We start from the raw sequence: 15,113 nt of genomic DNA, 5'->3' as shown, positions 1-15,113 counted from the left end.
GAGTTATTCCAGTAGCCAGCTGCTCTTTTGGCATTCTTTTATCCTTCATAGGGCCAGGTTTATACCGCCTGTTGACTGGCACCATTGCAATATCTTTTTCCTCACAAAGATACGGGGCTGGGTTTTGCACCCATTTCCACCAGATCCACATCTGGTGTAATGGTTGGGCTCTGAGACTCAGTTGGCCTGGCAGTTGTGATCTTTCAGGGATGTGATCCCATATTACTGGAATGCAGCGAGTGTCTTGGTGGAGTTTGAAGGGAATAGTGGGAAAAGGGAAGTTCTCTGCTCTAGGAAAATAACCATTGATGCATCATTTGCAGATGAAACAGCAGCTGCTTCTGAATTCTTCCTATGAGACGTTTTGTGCCTGGGCTACATCTTGAGCTTGGGGGTTAATGATTTTCTGTGCAAGCAAGTTTTTTATCTCTTACTGCATATGAACAAATTCTGCAATTAATTTTCCACTTCATGGTTGCTTTCCTCTTTGGATCCATTGAATAATTTCTGCATAAAGTCATGTCATAAACATTTTTTTATTTGTTTCTATTTCTATGTGTTTTTCTCCATCACACAATTATTTTCTCCCTACAACACCAGCATGAGTTTCAAGTTTGCATTGTAACCTCTCCTTACATTTTTGATGTGTTCCTTGTATCCTACTCCAAAGGATTCACTGTTTCATGGTTACCATGAAGTACACAATGAGACTTACAAAACAACCAGAAATGACACTGATTTTCTCTGAACTCCACACAACACAACCACCAAAAAGGAAGGCAAAGACACCAATTTGGAAGTTAAACTACTTGGAAAAAACGTTGTGTTCCTTTCTGTCAAATACAGTATTAAACATTTTATTCTGTTCTTACCGAGCAATGTTTCAGAGTATCTTACTAATTTATTTTTCTAATTTTTAAATCTTTACACAACAAAGAGAAGCAGAACTGAATGTGTTCAGGGCTAATTATTTGTGGAATTAATGTAACGTGTTCTACAGTAGCAGGGAAATAGCTGATCCTTTATTCCCAATTTAGAAATATATGTATCTTTTTGAAGTGTACAAATATGTCTAAGCTTTTACAGTCTTCTTTGTTAGTGAAATTCAGCAGTTGAGCTGCTGGCTGCTGAACACTGTTCCACCTTAATGGATGGATCCTAAAATGGTACCTAGTGTGGTTATTTGTAACCAGTTGTCTGGCAGTCCCTTCCTTCCTCCCCTTTTCCCATTGCTGGGGAAGCACATTTAATTAGGATAAATTACTGGGAGGTTCTTCCAGAGCAATAGTAATTTATTGGTGTGCAGGTGGAGAAGTGCTATCTATTGATAAAGCAGTTGCTAGTATATTTATTACTTCATTGATTGCTTTTTAATATTCAGTTACCTACCAATATAACATGAGGATCCCAGGTATGTCTGAAAGAGCTGAATGCTGCATTTCCATTTTGTAGGAGTAGCAAAAAAGCTCCTTTTCTGTCAGTAATCACTCTTCAAGGTGCCTTGTATATTTTAATACCTATAACTTCTAAAAATGCTATCATCTTAGAGTATCCAGTGAGACAGCTCAGAAGGCAAGGAGATTTTATTTGATTTAAATAGCGAGAAAATGGTAAATACCTCATGTAGGATCTTGAATCTGTAGTATTGCTGCATATCTTAATTCTACACTTGCAGGCATGAATGAAGAATAGTAAAACCAGTCTAATTAGGTGAAGTTGTTTTTTCTGATTTTCAAAGGAGAATGAGCAGAGATTTAACCATGTACAACTGGCTTTCAAAGGCAGTGTAAAAATGCTTTTTTTAGGCTTTCTCCATGTTTTCAGCCAGGCATATCCAAGCAGCATTGCATGCTTATACCCACAGTGCTACTTTTTGTCCTTTGGTTTATCAAACATTTTTGGCAGCTTTTTATAGGGACCTTGTGAGCTTCCATTGTCTCTGGAAGCTGAATTGTCAATATGAAACTTCAGGCACTTCTGTTTCAGAAGAACAAAGGAAATGGTGTCATCATGGGAGATGAAAGCTGAGTTTCAGTACACAGCCCTTCGGGATATAATTGCCAAACACAGCTCTGGTTGTGTGAAGCTGTCCCTGACGTTCTGACAGGCTGAAGTTCACCAGTGAAATGGTCTCTGTCCCAGGTTCCAGCCCTGACAGCCTGATGGACAGGGGTGTCTGATGGTTCATGTGTTGCCACAGGTTTCAGATCTGCACACGCTGAGGAAAAATGACTGCTTTGGTTCAGCTTTGCTGAGCAGAAAACTGCAGCAGCTGAGAATCTGATTGCCAAATAAGCCTGACATCTCTGCTTTGGGTTGGGAGTGTTGGGTAGAGTAGTAGTGGCTTCAGACACCAGGTTCTGAAAGGCAAGATCCACATCTCTGCTGCTCTCAGATTTCCTGGCCGGTTCAGCTTTCATCCCTATGTAGTCCCTGTACACGTGCTGTACCTGCCTGAGGGGGGTATCATACAAGGCTGGCTGGGAAAGGAATAAGCTAATTATTGGAAAGGAGACAGGGAGGCGAGTGCAGTGCTGACATTGTAACATCCATTATAACTAATGACTGTTTCTGTAACTGTAGGCACGAGTTGCTGGAGGAAGCCAGAAGACAAGGTTTGCCTTTTGCACAGTGGGATGGGCCCACTGTGGTGGTGTGGCTGGAGGTGAGTGGTCCTTCCAAAATTAATAAAAAGCCCCCTCAGTGTACAGACGTGTAAAGACTGCGAGGGTTTGGAGGCAGGAATGTTTTCCATCTCCTGCTTACTTCCTTTTCTCTGTGTTGCAGCTGTGGGTGGGGATGCCAGCCTGGTACGTGGCAGCCTGCCGAGCCAATGTGAAAAGTGGTGCTATCATGTCAGCCCTGTCTGACACGGAAATCCAGCGGGAAATCGGGATCAGCAATCCCCTGCACAGGCTCAAGCTTAGGCTGGCCATCCAGGAAATCATGTCATTAACCAGCCCCTCTGCCCCTCCCACCTCAAGGACGGTAAGGAAACTCATCCAGCATTAAACACCTAGAAATTCCCAACATTTGACTGTAAACTTAAAACTGAGCTTCTATTAAGAATTTCTTGGAAAGGAATACATTATTTAAATATAGGCTGTTCCTTCCTTTCATGGAAATTAACTAAAGGGATAACTGCAGTTTTCTTTCTCAAGGAAAAGAGAAATTTATTTCAGTCTAAGTATGTAATCCAAAGTAGTTAGAGTACATGTTATTCACCTCATCTTTTGGCCTCCAGAGAATTTAAAATCCAGATGAAGCATACATGTCTGTACAGAAATTTGTGAGATAGTTGGAGGCTCTTTTAATGCAGCTATAAGGCCATTAACTCCAAATAATACAGGTGACATGAACTAGGAGTCACCTGTCTCTCTATAGTAAATTTAGGCACTTAGTGGGAATTTTCTCTCGTGAGTCTGTCTGCCCTGCAGTCTAAAGTTCTTCCTGGGGTTATGTGCTAGACCACAAATGTATTTTTCAGATTAGAGCAGAGCTGAGTGTTTAGCCATTAATGAAGTCCTGTAAGCTGTTTCTGACGCTCAGTTTTGTTAATATCTGTGAAGAAGTTGATCCCTGTGGGTAGGCTTTTATTGCATGCCATGACTTTCAGTAGCTGTACCTGACTTAGAGACCATTGCTTTGCCCATGCCTGCTCCTTACATGTACCGATTGCTTATCTGTTCTGCAACCTCTCCTCTTTGTTACTGCTTTCCTTTCACTGGATGGGATTGATTCCCTGTGGGCTCATATTAGACCACGGGAAATGTCTGGGTAACACATGAAGAGATGGAAAATCTTACAGCCACGCAACAAACGGTTAGTTTACAGTGTTGCCACTTCTCTTCCTTAGAGTGCTTTTCCCACTTCTTGAACATTTGAATCAAGTACCTTTTGGTCTGGTTTTTTTGGTCTTTTTTTTTTTTTTTTCTTCAAAATAACGCACTAAAATTCTGGATCATTGCTTCTTCTAATTATTAACCTTGCAATCTGCATCTTGATAGCTTTTTTTCCAGAAGGGAGGGAAAAAAAAAAATCAACGTTGATAAGATTGTAAACAAAATTCTGATCTGTAAAATGGAGCTCTGACTTGATTGACAAATAGACAAATTGAATTATTGGTGCAGAAATTTCTTCTCTCCAGAAACTTAATCAGTAGATGGGGTTTGCAACTTCTCATACAAAAATAAATGCCTTGTGTATAATTTTTTACATTGCATGATGCTTGCTTTATCTAGATCCTTTGGTATGCAGTAGATTTAGAGTCTTGCAGTGCACCGTTAACTTTGACCTCCTTACTAAACTTAACCACTAATATGTGTGTGTTCTTTTGCTTTCCTAACCACCTAACAGGAAGATGAGGAGGGAAGCTGGGCTCAGGTTGGAAACTTTATCTAATATTATGGACTGTATGTAAACTGTCACAATCATTAGAGCATGAAAGAATCTGGTTTTCCTTTAGACCAGCAGCTTTTAGTGATTCTGGGTGTGACCTGGGGAGTGGGAGAGGGGGAAGCTGCAGGCTTATCTCTGTACAATGCACACTTGGGAAATACATGTGATTTAAATATTTTAATGTTTTGGTGGGGGGTGGCTCTCTGGGGAAGCCAGAATTGCTAGAGGAATATCTGCTCTGTGCAGAAAATCCCTGTCCAACCCAGCCACCATCCCAGGTGTGCCACAAGATACCCTGGGCCTGGATGGTTAAGTAGATTTCTATGCACTAATTCTGTAATCCCCCTTGATTAATTGTTTTGCCTTAAAGTGGTGGCAAATCCTAATTGTATTTTCAGGCACTGATGTAGCTGAGTATTTATACAGGGATATAAACAAAACTTGGGGTTTACCCGTGATCCATACCTTTGGACAGTACAGGCTCTTCTTGCTTGGCTGCCCTCCAGCTTAAACCTGGTTTAAGTCCCATTAACTACATCTCAGCTACTCATTTGTTGATTGTCAGTGGTAACAAGCCCAGAGTAAGGAGCTCTTTGACTCTTCTACCTTCTGATGGCTTAGGTGCATTTCCCTGTGGCCTTGCTCCTTTCTGGAAGGTGCTTCCTCTAGAGGAGAAATAAAGCTTTTGACTTTTAACAGAAAAATCTCAATTATTACACTTTTGAAAAAAGGAGCTTCTGGGTTTTGTTGCCCAAGGAGTGATTAGATATACAGTTAGAAACTCTCATCTTTATAGATGTTTTCTCTACAAAAATGCCTGGTGATTTGCAGATCAAAACTGTAATGGGAAAAGTCTTTAGGATAAGGACTAGCATTTAGAATGGCTTCTTCTTCAGTTTTATCAGTTTCTGAAAATAGCTAACTGTCTTTAAAAAGGCCTGCAGTTATTTTTCTGATATCTTTTCTTTATAAAGTCACATGAAAAATAAGATTTCCCCCCCCCCAGTTTTCAAGAGAGAGAGTATTTGCAACATCTCAACACAATGAAATTCTATGGCTTTTGCTATCCAACCGTGCAGATCAGTATTTCTAAAAATTTTATTGCCTCTCGCATATTTTGTCACGCTATTTCTTGATACAAATTGAGGCAGTTTTACTTGCTGATCTGAATATCTGAACCTGCTTTTCTCCACGAGGGTGACTTGTTTGGAAAACATACACGTAGTATTCAGTATTCTGATGTGCTTATCTTCGCAGGCTAAGAATTAAATAAGCAATTTCTTTAAAATAGGCTGTCTAAAGTAGCTTTTCTTTTTTCATTTCTCATTTCAATAAGCTTGTTCCTTAATTTTTTTTCAAACCAGACATTAGCCTATGGTGACATGAACCACGAGTGGATTGGCAACGAGTGGCTCCCGAGCCTGGGGCTCCCTCAGTACCGCAGCTACTTCATGGAATGTCTGGTGGATGCTCGGATGCTGGATCACTTAACTAAAAAAGACCTGCGTGGGCAGCTGAAAATGGTGGACAGCTTCCACAGGTAAAGAGGCTGAAGTTGGAGACCTCACCCACAGGAAGTGTTTCCATTATCTCTAAATATTTGTTCCAATTTTTTTTCTTCTGGTCCAAACAGAAACAGTTTTCAGTGTGGAATTATGTGCCTCCGAAGACTGAATTATGACCGAAAAGAACTGGAAAGAAAAAGAGAAGAAAGCCAGAATGAAATTAAAGGTTAGTGTATTGTCTTCACCTCAGTCTGATTCTGCCCTGTTTTCACTGATCAGCCTCAAAATTTCATTAACAAAGGAAAGGCTTTAGAGGAAGGAATCACTTATAAAATATCAAGTGTTAAATGCACAAGGCGTCTGGATGTAGGCACTGAACACTGAATGATAAAACACATCATTAAATCATTTACTTGTGCTACTTGTGAACATTTTTGAAACTCATACTGCTCTGAAGTTTGAAACGAAATGTTTTAGGATAATGAGAGTTAAGAACATGCTTTTGGGTGGGTTTTTTTTCTTTATTTTCTTCTTTTCCTCCTGTTTTGACATAACTTTACATCTGCATCATTTTGCTGTTGCTTGTGGCTGGTAATTTTTATTACCTAGCAGTTGATGAAAAAATATCCAAGTGACGTAGGTAGTTATGTCTTCCAGATTCATGGTGATTATTGAACAAGAGAGAAGGAATAAGAGAAAGCAGGGTGGGAATTCATGGTTTTCCAAGACTTCCCATAGAAATTTTTTCCCTGCCTAATATCAGAAGTATTTTCTGATATCTGAGTCTAAAATTTGCTTAGAATGTTCTGTGCCTGCTCTTTCCTTTTAAAGCATTGATACCTTTTGGTGGTTAATTTGCTAATTGTGCCTGAGAACATTCCCAGGAATCACAACTAACTGGCAGCAAACAAGCCAGGGCTGTGGCTGGTAGGTTGTTTTTAGCCTCCCAAATGGAATGGATGCATCTCTTGCCCCTGGGGAACTTCTCCTTGGAATATTTAAGTCTAAACTGTTAGGGTGTGAACCACCTCCCAGCAGACTTCTAATATATATTACTTTCCACTCCAAGCCAATCCGGTCATCCAGTTCATGACTGTGGCTGATTTGCTTCAGAGAAATGGTGTTACAATGAATCTGGCACTGGGTTTTTGCCTCCCTAGATGTCCTTGTGTGGAGCAATGAGAGGATGATCCACTGGGTCATGTCCATCGGCCTTAAGGAATACGCGAACAACCTGATCGAGAGCGGAGTTCACGGTGCACTTGTGGCCTTAGATGAATCCTTTGATTACAATGCATTAGCTCTCCTGCTGCAAATCCCCACTCAAAACACACAGGTAAGCAAGGAGGAGGTGCTTTAGGCCTCTGGGAAGGTTAAAACTGGAGCTGATTGCTTTTTTTCACAGTTAAGAGCATCTAGAAACTTCAGCAATGGAAAGTTGTCCATTGTCACGCAAGAGAAAAACTTTAAATCGTGCCTTTCTAATAGTTCTCTAGTTGTTAATAACAATTCTCATTGGTAAATTTGCTTGAGAAAAAAATCGTTAATATTTATGTTAGTATTTTCCTCATAGCCCATCTTCACAACAGTAGTGTGAAACTCATCATTTTTGTTGTTTGCTAGTTTTTACTCTGAAATAACTAAGTTTGAGCCAGAATCATGAACTTTCGTGTTGCAACTAAAGGAGAGCTGTTAAGTCTTCCTTAAATTTTTAATAAGTTACAAATTAAACTGTAACTTTTCAAGTACTGACTTTTCAAGTACGAAGTATGTTTGTTAATCTGATAAGAAAGCATTAAACAATTTGGGTCCTATTAAATTTTTAAAATCATTTCTAGGTTACTAATTGCTAATCTTTTGTAATTAACTTCCATTTCTTTCATACCACAAACTTCAGGCTCGTGCTGTTCTGGAGAGGGAATTCAATAACCTTCTTGCTATGGGCACTGACAGAAGACTTGATGAAGTAAGTTACTCAAGTTGTTGACCCATTTTACAGTCCTGGAAACTTTATCAGACCTGCTCAGTGAAAGAATTTAGCTTGAACCTCTTTAAGCTTTTGACAGAATAGTGACAGAAACCTTAACGTGAAAATCCCTGTCCCTGATGGTTTCTAAATACAGCAGGGTTTGTATATTTTGGTAAGATGCCTTTGAATATGAAAGTATTGGGAACAATTGCAAATTTGGTTTTGTAGCTCGTGTGGTTAATGTCTAATAGCAGCACTTTGGGCTGAATCCTCTTTATCTAAAATATGGGAAAATGAGCGACCAGCATTGCAGATGAACAAGCTGTGATAGAGAAAGGCGCTTTATCCTAAAGAGCAGTATTTCAAAGAGCTTCGAGGGGCTTTTAAGAAATCTCATGTTAATTTTGATTCATACTGCTGCAGAAGACCAGTAATTTCTGTTGGGCAGCCTGTGATCTTACTGTATAAACTGCATCAAAATGAGTATAAAGCTTTCTAAGTGTGAGGCTGTTTTGTGCACCCACAGCACAGATGAGAGAGTGTTCCATCTTTAACCTTTTAAGTTGCTCAGTGAACAGATTCAAATTGATGTTACTTCCCCAGGAGAATCTTAATTAACTCCATGCTGCCTCATCTTTGGTGCTCATGGGAGTTGATGTGGTAGCACATGTAGGCAAAAGTGGTCCAGATTAAGGCTGAAGTGGCACAACCCTTCTGTGGTTAACCTCAGCTCAGGAAACCAGTCTCAAAAACATTGCTGCTGGGATGAGGAAGAGGACAGGGGAAGGGGAAGCTCCTGACTGCTCTGTTCCCATGTGCATCTCTACCAAGATTTTAATAACCCATCAGAAAGCAGCTTGATGGTTTTCTGAAGTATTTTTCATGGAGATTTCAAACTGCAAAAGGAGCTTTGAGGGAACGGATGTTTGCTCTGTTCTAGTGGCACAGGGCAGTTTGATCATCAAGATCTCTTCAAATAATGTAGGCACTTATCTCCTAATTGTACAAGGGAATAAATCTGAGCTAAAACAGCATTTGAAGGATTGAACTGTTTCTAAATGGGAAGCTGGCAAATGGAGCTGCCCAGTGGGAATATTTGCACTGACACAATACTTTCTCTGACAAAGATGTTTTTGGAAGTGGGACTTAATGCTGCACTTACTAAATACAGTTTATATTTCTGAGGTGGGAATATTGCTTGAAAGATGCAGATGTATTAATGGGGAAAGGAGAATGCACTTGGGTAATTAAGTTACATTTACCCAAGTGCTTAAGGAAAACCCTGCTTGGCAGTGTATTTAATACACTTACTTTTTATTTCCTCACAATCACCTCCTTCAGTGGTGATACATTTAGTTAAGTTTGTCAGTAATCCTTTAATGTCAGTAACAATCCCACACTTTTTGCACTGCTAATGTTGTTTGTCAATATGACAGGATGATGATAAGAGCTTTAGGAGAGCACCTTCGTGGAGAAAGAAGTTTAGACCAAAGGACATAAGAGGTTTAGCTGCTGGATCAGCAGAGACTCTTCCTGCAAATTTCAGAGTTACAACCTCAATGTCTTCACCCTCTATGCAGCCAAAGAAGATGCAGATTGATGGTATTGATTTTGTATAATTTTAAGCATGATGTGCTTTTTTTGCCTGAGATTCCAGGGGAATTAAGTTCAAATGACCTTTTTGCTGCATAAAAGCATCTGCCTTGTGCATGGTTGTATTTATAACACTGTGTTTAACCATAGGGTGCTTTGTCATTTCAGGAAGCTGTACTAGAGGTGGAGTTTCTTTTTTTACATCACTGGAGTAACAAAATGAGAATCATAGCTAGAAATAAATGTAATTTAAAGTAGAGAAATAAAATGACAGCTTAGTAAGGAGTTTTTGAATCACATGATGCATAATTTCTAATTGGCAGCAATTAGACCAATATGAGCCCCATTTCTGAAATGCAATAAAATGCATTCAAAAATGATGTGAGTAAGCCCTCTCAGATAATTTTGAGATTAGTAAAACTTAAGTAACCAGGTCCATTATCCCTCCTGCAGTGGCCACTTCAATATTGAGCATACTTGAAATCAGTTTCATTCATTGCTATGTACTTAATGGTCTTTGTGTATATGTGTGCACACACAGATATGAATTAAAAAAACCCAAACCAACAAAAGCAGACCCCAGAAATCCCACCTGGAAGTGGAAGTTGATCACCTGTCACATGAGGGATCCTGTCTGTTTAAAAACCGTCTCTGTAGCAACATAAGAATAAACTTTGACTTGAATTTAGTTTACAAGAGACAAGTAGAAACAAATATAAAATGTTTTTTATTGGAACAGACAGGGTGAGAACACAATCTTTCGGAGTTGCCTCAGGTTCTGAAAACCCTTATTTATTCATAAAGCTCAAAAAACCAATTTTTGCATCTGATGCTACTCTCATTAAGCTGTTCTAAATTTTAGATACTGTCACTAGCACAAAATATTGTCCACAATTCATGTGGAAAATTCTCTAAGTGAAAGTAAATTAAGTCTTTACCATGTAAAACCACTTTCTTTGTTAAATATTAAATATTTGCAAACTACATAAAGTAGTAAATAACTTACAAAATCACCTTTGCCAGTTTCCAGGTGCTAGTTGGCACGCAGGTCTTTCTTTAGAATTCTTTTTTGTTAGACCCTGGAACAAGAAGTGGTTAATATACAAACTGTAAAATAAATTCTGCTTTTCTAACTTGTAACCTTAGAGTTGGGTGAGTACCAAAGCTGTAATCACCATTGCTGTGGAGGGGTTGGGTTTTTTTTTTTGAAAACTAACATGCATGCTGTGTTCTGCATGTCTTCCCATGCTTCTTGGAATAGGCAGTGTATCAGGAACACAAAGATTGGATTCTGCTACAGTAAGGACCTACTCCTGTTAAAGCCTTCTCCTGGTGAGTAAAGCTGATAGGAATAACACTAAAGCAGCTATTTGTGAAATAAAACAGCAGGGATTTTACTACAGTGGTTTTACACACTTAGAAAACAGTCCAAGTTTTGAGGGTAGGTTGTCATATTGAAAATCCAGAGTTTATTTCCTACAACAAAGACTGAATGTGTAAATAGTGGGTTTTGTCAGTACTTTATTCTTGTGAGGGTTTTTAAACAGCCTCAAAAAGAGCCTGTGCTAAATAGCTCTGTAGAAAATGCTGGAATCAGAGGTTGGATGAAACACAGCTAGTGGAAGTGGGGAGGGGAGGAAAAGAATAAATTAGGAATGGAAAGGAAAGAAAACAATCCAGTGTGTGACATTGCAGCTCAGATTGTTGTTCTCTGAGTCTTTGCTTGGTCTGAGTGGTCCCACTAAAACATGCTTCAGTATTGAATTGTCACAGGGAACACTGCAGTTTCCCAGTTCCTGGACACTCCATGCCACTGTGATTGCTTAGGCTGGCTGGCTGGATTTAGCTACCTGCAGCCTAAATTTGGGGAGCTGGGGGCAGTGCTGCCAATAAAAGGCAGCTTGATGTGTTGTAACATGAAATCCACGTACTCTGGCTTGTGAAAGATCAGTCTGGAATGTTCCTGCAGCAGCCTCTGCTGTATTTTCTTATGGCACAGTACTGATTCTGATTCTCTGATTTTGCAAGCAAGTCAGGAAACTGATCTTTTTTTTTTTTTTTTTTTTAAACTATAATGAATTTTTAAAAATCAATTCAGTGGATGTTTCCCCCTCACTGGTATCTTTCATGGACTGTAAATTATCTTTTCTGCTTACAACTTCTTTCTTCTTACTGGTAGCATCCCTTCCAACTCATGTATTTGCTTCTTCAAATTCAGAACCTTTTTGCAAGTATGAGTTGAGTTCTAAGGAGTTCTTACATATGAAATGCTGAGAGAGGAAACTTGCATGTAGCAACTCAGACCATGTGAGTGTGTCAGTTCATAATCTCAGGGGCTCTCTTAAAGTATTATTAGTTGCAAGAAACCGAAGTTTTAAGTCTCCTCTCCCCCAGATTCTTCTCCCTGGTTCAGGATTTTCTGTAGTCAGATGATGTGGGATGGAAATCCTCGAGGCAGAAATATTTGCCCTCATTGCTTTACTTTGCAGTGAAGCTGGAGATTGCAGGAGGCAACAAAATTATATCCAGCGTGGCATGGCAGTAATTCAGTGCATGTCTGCTGCACTGCTGAGCTGTTTGTGAGAATCTTGGAAGGAAATGTTGGTTAAAAACTGCTAATGGAATCTTTTGTGTTTTGTTTTTTTTCTTTTTGTGTGTTGTTTTTGTTTGTTGTTTTTGCAGTTTACCCACACTATTTCTACCGGTGATATGCAGCATTTTGAACATTTGGAACCCTTAACCTGTTAATACTTGTTAAATGGACACTTTGAGATATTTTATTACAGAGTTTTTAATTAGCAAATAAATTCATGAGTACTATAGAGAAAATATTTTAGAATCTAAATGTTTCTTATATTTATGTGACTTCTCATTTATATAGTTACTTACTTTTTCTGTTTCTATTCAGTCTACAAATCAAATCATTGCTGATTTTTTTATTCTAATTTTAGTCTTTCCAACTGAATGTACTGTAATGCTTGTATGTATATGTCCCTATGAGCAATATAGGGTTTTTGTAAATTATGCAGTTACTGTAATTATCGTTGTTTTTTAATAATGAAACTGAAGGTGAAAAGGATTTTAATACCTTTGTAAAAGTATCATGACACTGAGCAGTATATATTTTGTCTTTTGGAGCTCTTAGCTTAGATCTGAAAACAAGTCCAGCTTTTTTTCAGGTGAGCCTTTGTTGACGTAGGAGGGACGGTACACGAGCGTTGTTCTTCTCAGAGCTGTACCTTTCCACACAGAGGATGTGTCAAGTAGTGGCAATTTGTCTTTATTTAAAGTAGAACTTGTTTGCAAAGCTGGGAGGAGCTCCTAACCCTGCGGGACACGTTGGAGGAGCGATTGCCTCAGTGGTAACAGCCCGTGCTGTATTTGTATCGCGGCTCTTCGCAGTGACTGAAAACAAGCCATAAACCAAGGACTGTGCTTTTAGTTTTGCTTTTCCTCACCTGAGGAAGACAGACTTCATAATGATTCCTGGTTGTGAGCCACAGGCCACAGAGAGGTTTTTTTTGTCCTAGACCTTTTTGCTTGAAAACACTTGGTGGAAAGATGCTGGTGGAACCAGTTTTAATGGACCAATCCTAAAGCACTGCAGCCTCCTGTCAAATGAGTAGTGAAAGATGAAGGTACAATGATGGGCTGAAAAAAAGCAGTGCATCTTCTGATAAAGGCCTTACTTTTCTTATGTAAGTCATCCTATGTGTTTTGTAAACTTGTTCTAAAGACTTGTCTGGACATTCATTTTGATGGTTGTAGCCATTTTGGACTGTATGAGTAGAAAATGTATCTGACACTTGTAAATGGCATATTAAAAAGCCAGCAAGAATCTGTTCAGATGGTGCATTATTTATTATGCAACTATATATATAGCATGTCTTTTTTCTTATTTTGTTTTCCACTTTTAACTTGCTTGTAAAACTGAAATCCATTGTTACTGTTCTGTTTTTCTATTAATCTTTTGTGTATTTTCAGATTATGTAACAATATGTACAGTCTACTTTTGAACTATTTTTATCACAGTATTATTTATTGCTTTCTTTCAATAAAGTACTGATGCATTTTCCACTGCCAATAAAACACTATGGAAAAGCTAAGATCTAATTGTATGCAGGCAGAAACTTTTGCAGTGAGTGGATATTGTCAATAAAGCATCTTAATGATTGTTTGCTGCCCTATAGATCTGGTTTCAAATGATGACCTTTTTCCAGTAGCAAAAATATTCCGTTCAATGTGACATTTTCTTTGGAAGTGTTCGAGTTCACATGCACTAACACCAGTTTTCTGGAAAAAAACTGCTTTATTGCCTACTTCTACTCATAGTTAGAGCTATGATTTGCTTTTTAAAATAGTAAACCAGACCTGTCATACAACTTCAGTGTATTCTGGTCCACATGATGAAGATGGAAGTGCTGTTCTAGACAGCACCAACAGTTGCTTTGGTAATAAAATGGGATCGTGACCATAGTGATATTTGGGGAGAAACATACGAGTCAAGGGAACCAGTGCAAAATGGGGTCACAGTAGGGCTGTTCATGTCTATTTCGATATATTTGTAAACCATTTCCTTGAGTAGAAGACAGAAGGATAAAGTTGCAGGATACTGGAAGCAGTAGTGAAGCATATTTCATCAGGTCCTCAACAGCAGGATCTGGAATGCCTGGAGAATCACTGCCATGGATGCTCCAAACCTTGTTCAGTAATGCATCTCTGTTTGTCTGGCTTGTCTGTATGAGTTGCTGTCTGTTCATTTGCAGTCTCTTTTATATTCTCAGAGAATCTATCTTTCTAGAAAAAACTAAAATGAAACTGCAGAAGGAAATCCTGACTCACTGCTCAGCTAAACTTTGCTGTTTAGAGAAACCTTGCCTAGGCGTTGCTGGTCACTGATGTGATAGTAGGTGTTCAAAGTCATGTATTGTTGCTTCTCAAAAGTGAAACCAATGCGGGATAGACTTGTAAAATGTGAACAGAAACTGCGTTTATTATTTTGAGGCTGTAAAACCTTAACTGTTATGGAACAATGGAACTGACATGAGAGGTAGAATAAATGAGTGAAATGGCGAAAGCTTTCACGAACTGGCCAAACTGTGTGGTGACTTCCTTCTCAGTTACACAGCAGAGCTGTGCTGGAGAAATCCAGAAAAACGTGTCTTGCTCAATTTTAATAACTCCCACACACCCCACTGAAAGAAAGCTGCACATGGAAAAGGCACCTGGGTTTGTTACAGTGATCTTTAGATAACACTTGATTAAATACAATGTCTTGTAAATTGCCAAATGTCTCTAATGGCTTTAGTTGGAAAGAGGGCTGAAAAAATTAAAACTATGCATTCTGTCTGCATGCTTCAGAATTATCTGAGTGAATTTTAAACTTGCAATTTTTGCATGTTTAAAGGACGGGGAATCTCAAAACAGATGTTTGAACTCTGTCTTTTAAACTGCTATAGCAGTGTCATGTGGGAAGTGGTGATTTATCACGCCAAGATTTGGAGAATAGGTAAAGCAGTAGTTCAAAGCAGAATGTATTTTTGGAACTTGGTGTAGGCTAAAGATTGAGAGGGAGGGGCAGGAAAATTAATTTTCAGGTAAATGAAAACTGACATTCTATGTTTGGGGGTGGTACTTTTTAAAGAAAC

The 15,113-nt window shown here is 38.9% G+C and overlaps 1 protein-coding gene across 11 annotated transcripts in view; it reads left to right on the top strand.

Annotated features, from left to right (window-relative positions):
- PPFIA1 (PTPRF interacting protein alpha 1) overlaps positions 1-14,549 on the top strand; it is a 53,764-nt gene extending 39,215 nt beyond the window's left edge. For 5 of the 11 annotated variants that reach the window (XM_042022414.1, XM_042022417.1, XM_042022416.1 and 2 more), the window contains 11 exons: positions 2,584-2,665; positions 2,788-2,988; positions 3,760-3,822; positions 4,357-4,383; positions 5,763-5,938; positions 6,032-6,129; positions 7,064-7,239; positions 7,801-7,869; positions 9,309-9,474; positions 10,727-10,797; positions 12,148-14,549. In XM_042022414.1, the coding sequence (XP_041878348.1) occupies positions 2,584-2,665; positions 2,788-2,988; positions 3,760-3,822; positions 4,357-4,383; positions 5,763-5,938; positions 6,032-6,129; positions 7,064-7,239; positions 7,801-7,869; positions 9,309-9,474; positions 10,727-10,785 (1,117 nt within the window). In that variant the 3' untranslated portion in view covers positions 10,786-10,797; positions 12,148-14,549. The remainder of the gene's footprint in view (positions 1-2,583; positions 2,666-2,787; positions 2,989-3,759; positions 3,823-4,356; positions 4,384-5,762; positions 5,939-6,031; positions 6,130-7,063; positions 7,240-7,800; positions 7,870-9,308; positions 9,475-10,726; positions 10,798-12,147) is intronic. The other 6 variants (XM_042022425.1, XM_042022420.1, XM_042022422.1 and 3 more) reach the window with 4 other exon arrangements.
- Positions 14,550-15,113: the final 564 nt, after the last annotated feature.

The sequence above is a fragment of the Corvus kubaryi genome, unplaced genomic scaffold (assembly GCF_017639235.1).
Source record: "Corvus kubaryi isolate FWS band 111438036 unplaced genomic scaffold, C.kubaryi_AGA036_p1.0 37201, whole genome shotgun sequence".
Lineage (NCBI taxonomy): Eukaryota > Metazoa > Chordata > Aves > Passeriformes > Corvidae > Corvus > Corvus kubaryi.
The sequence above is the reverse complement of the archived record's forward strand: the minus strand, read 5'-3'. Positions and strand labels throughout refer to the sequence as shown.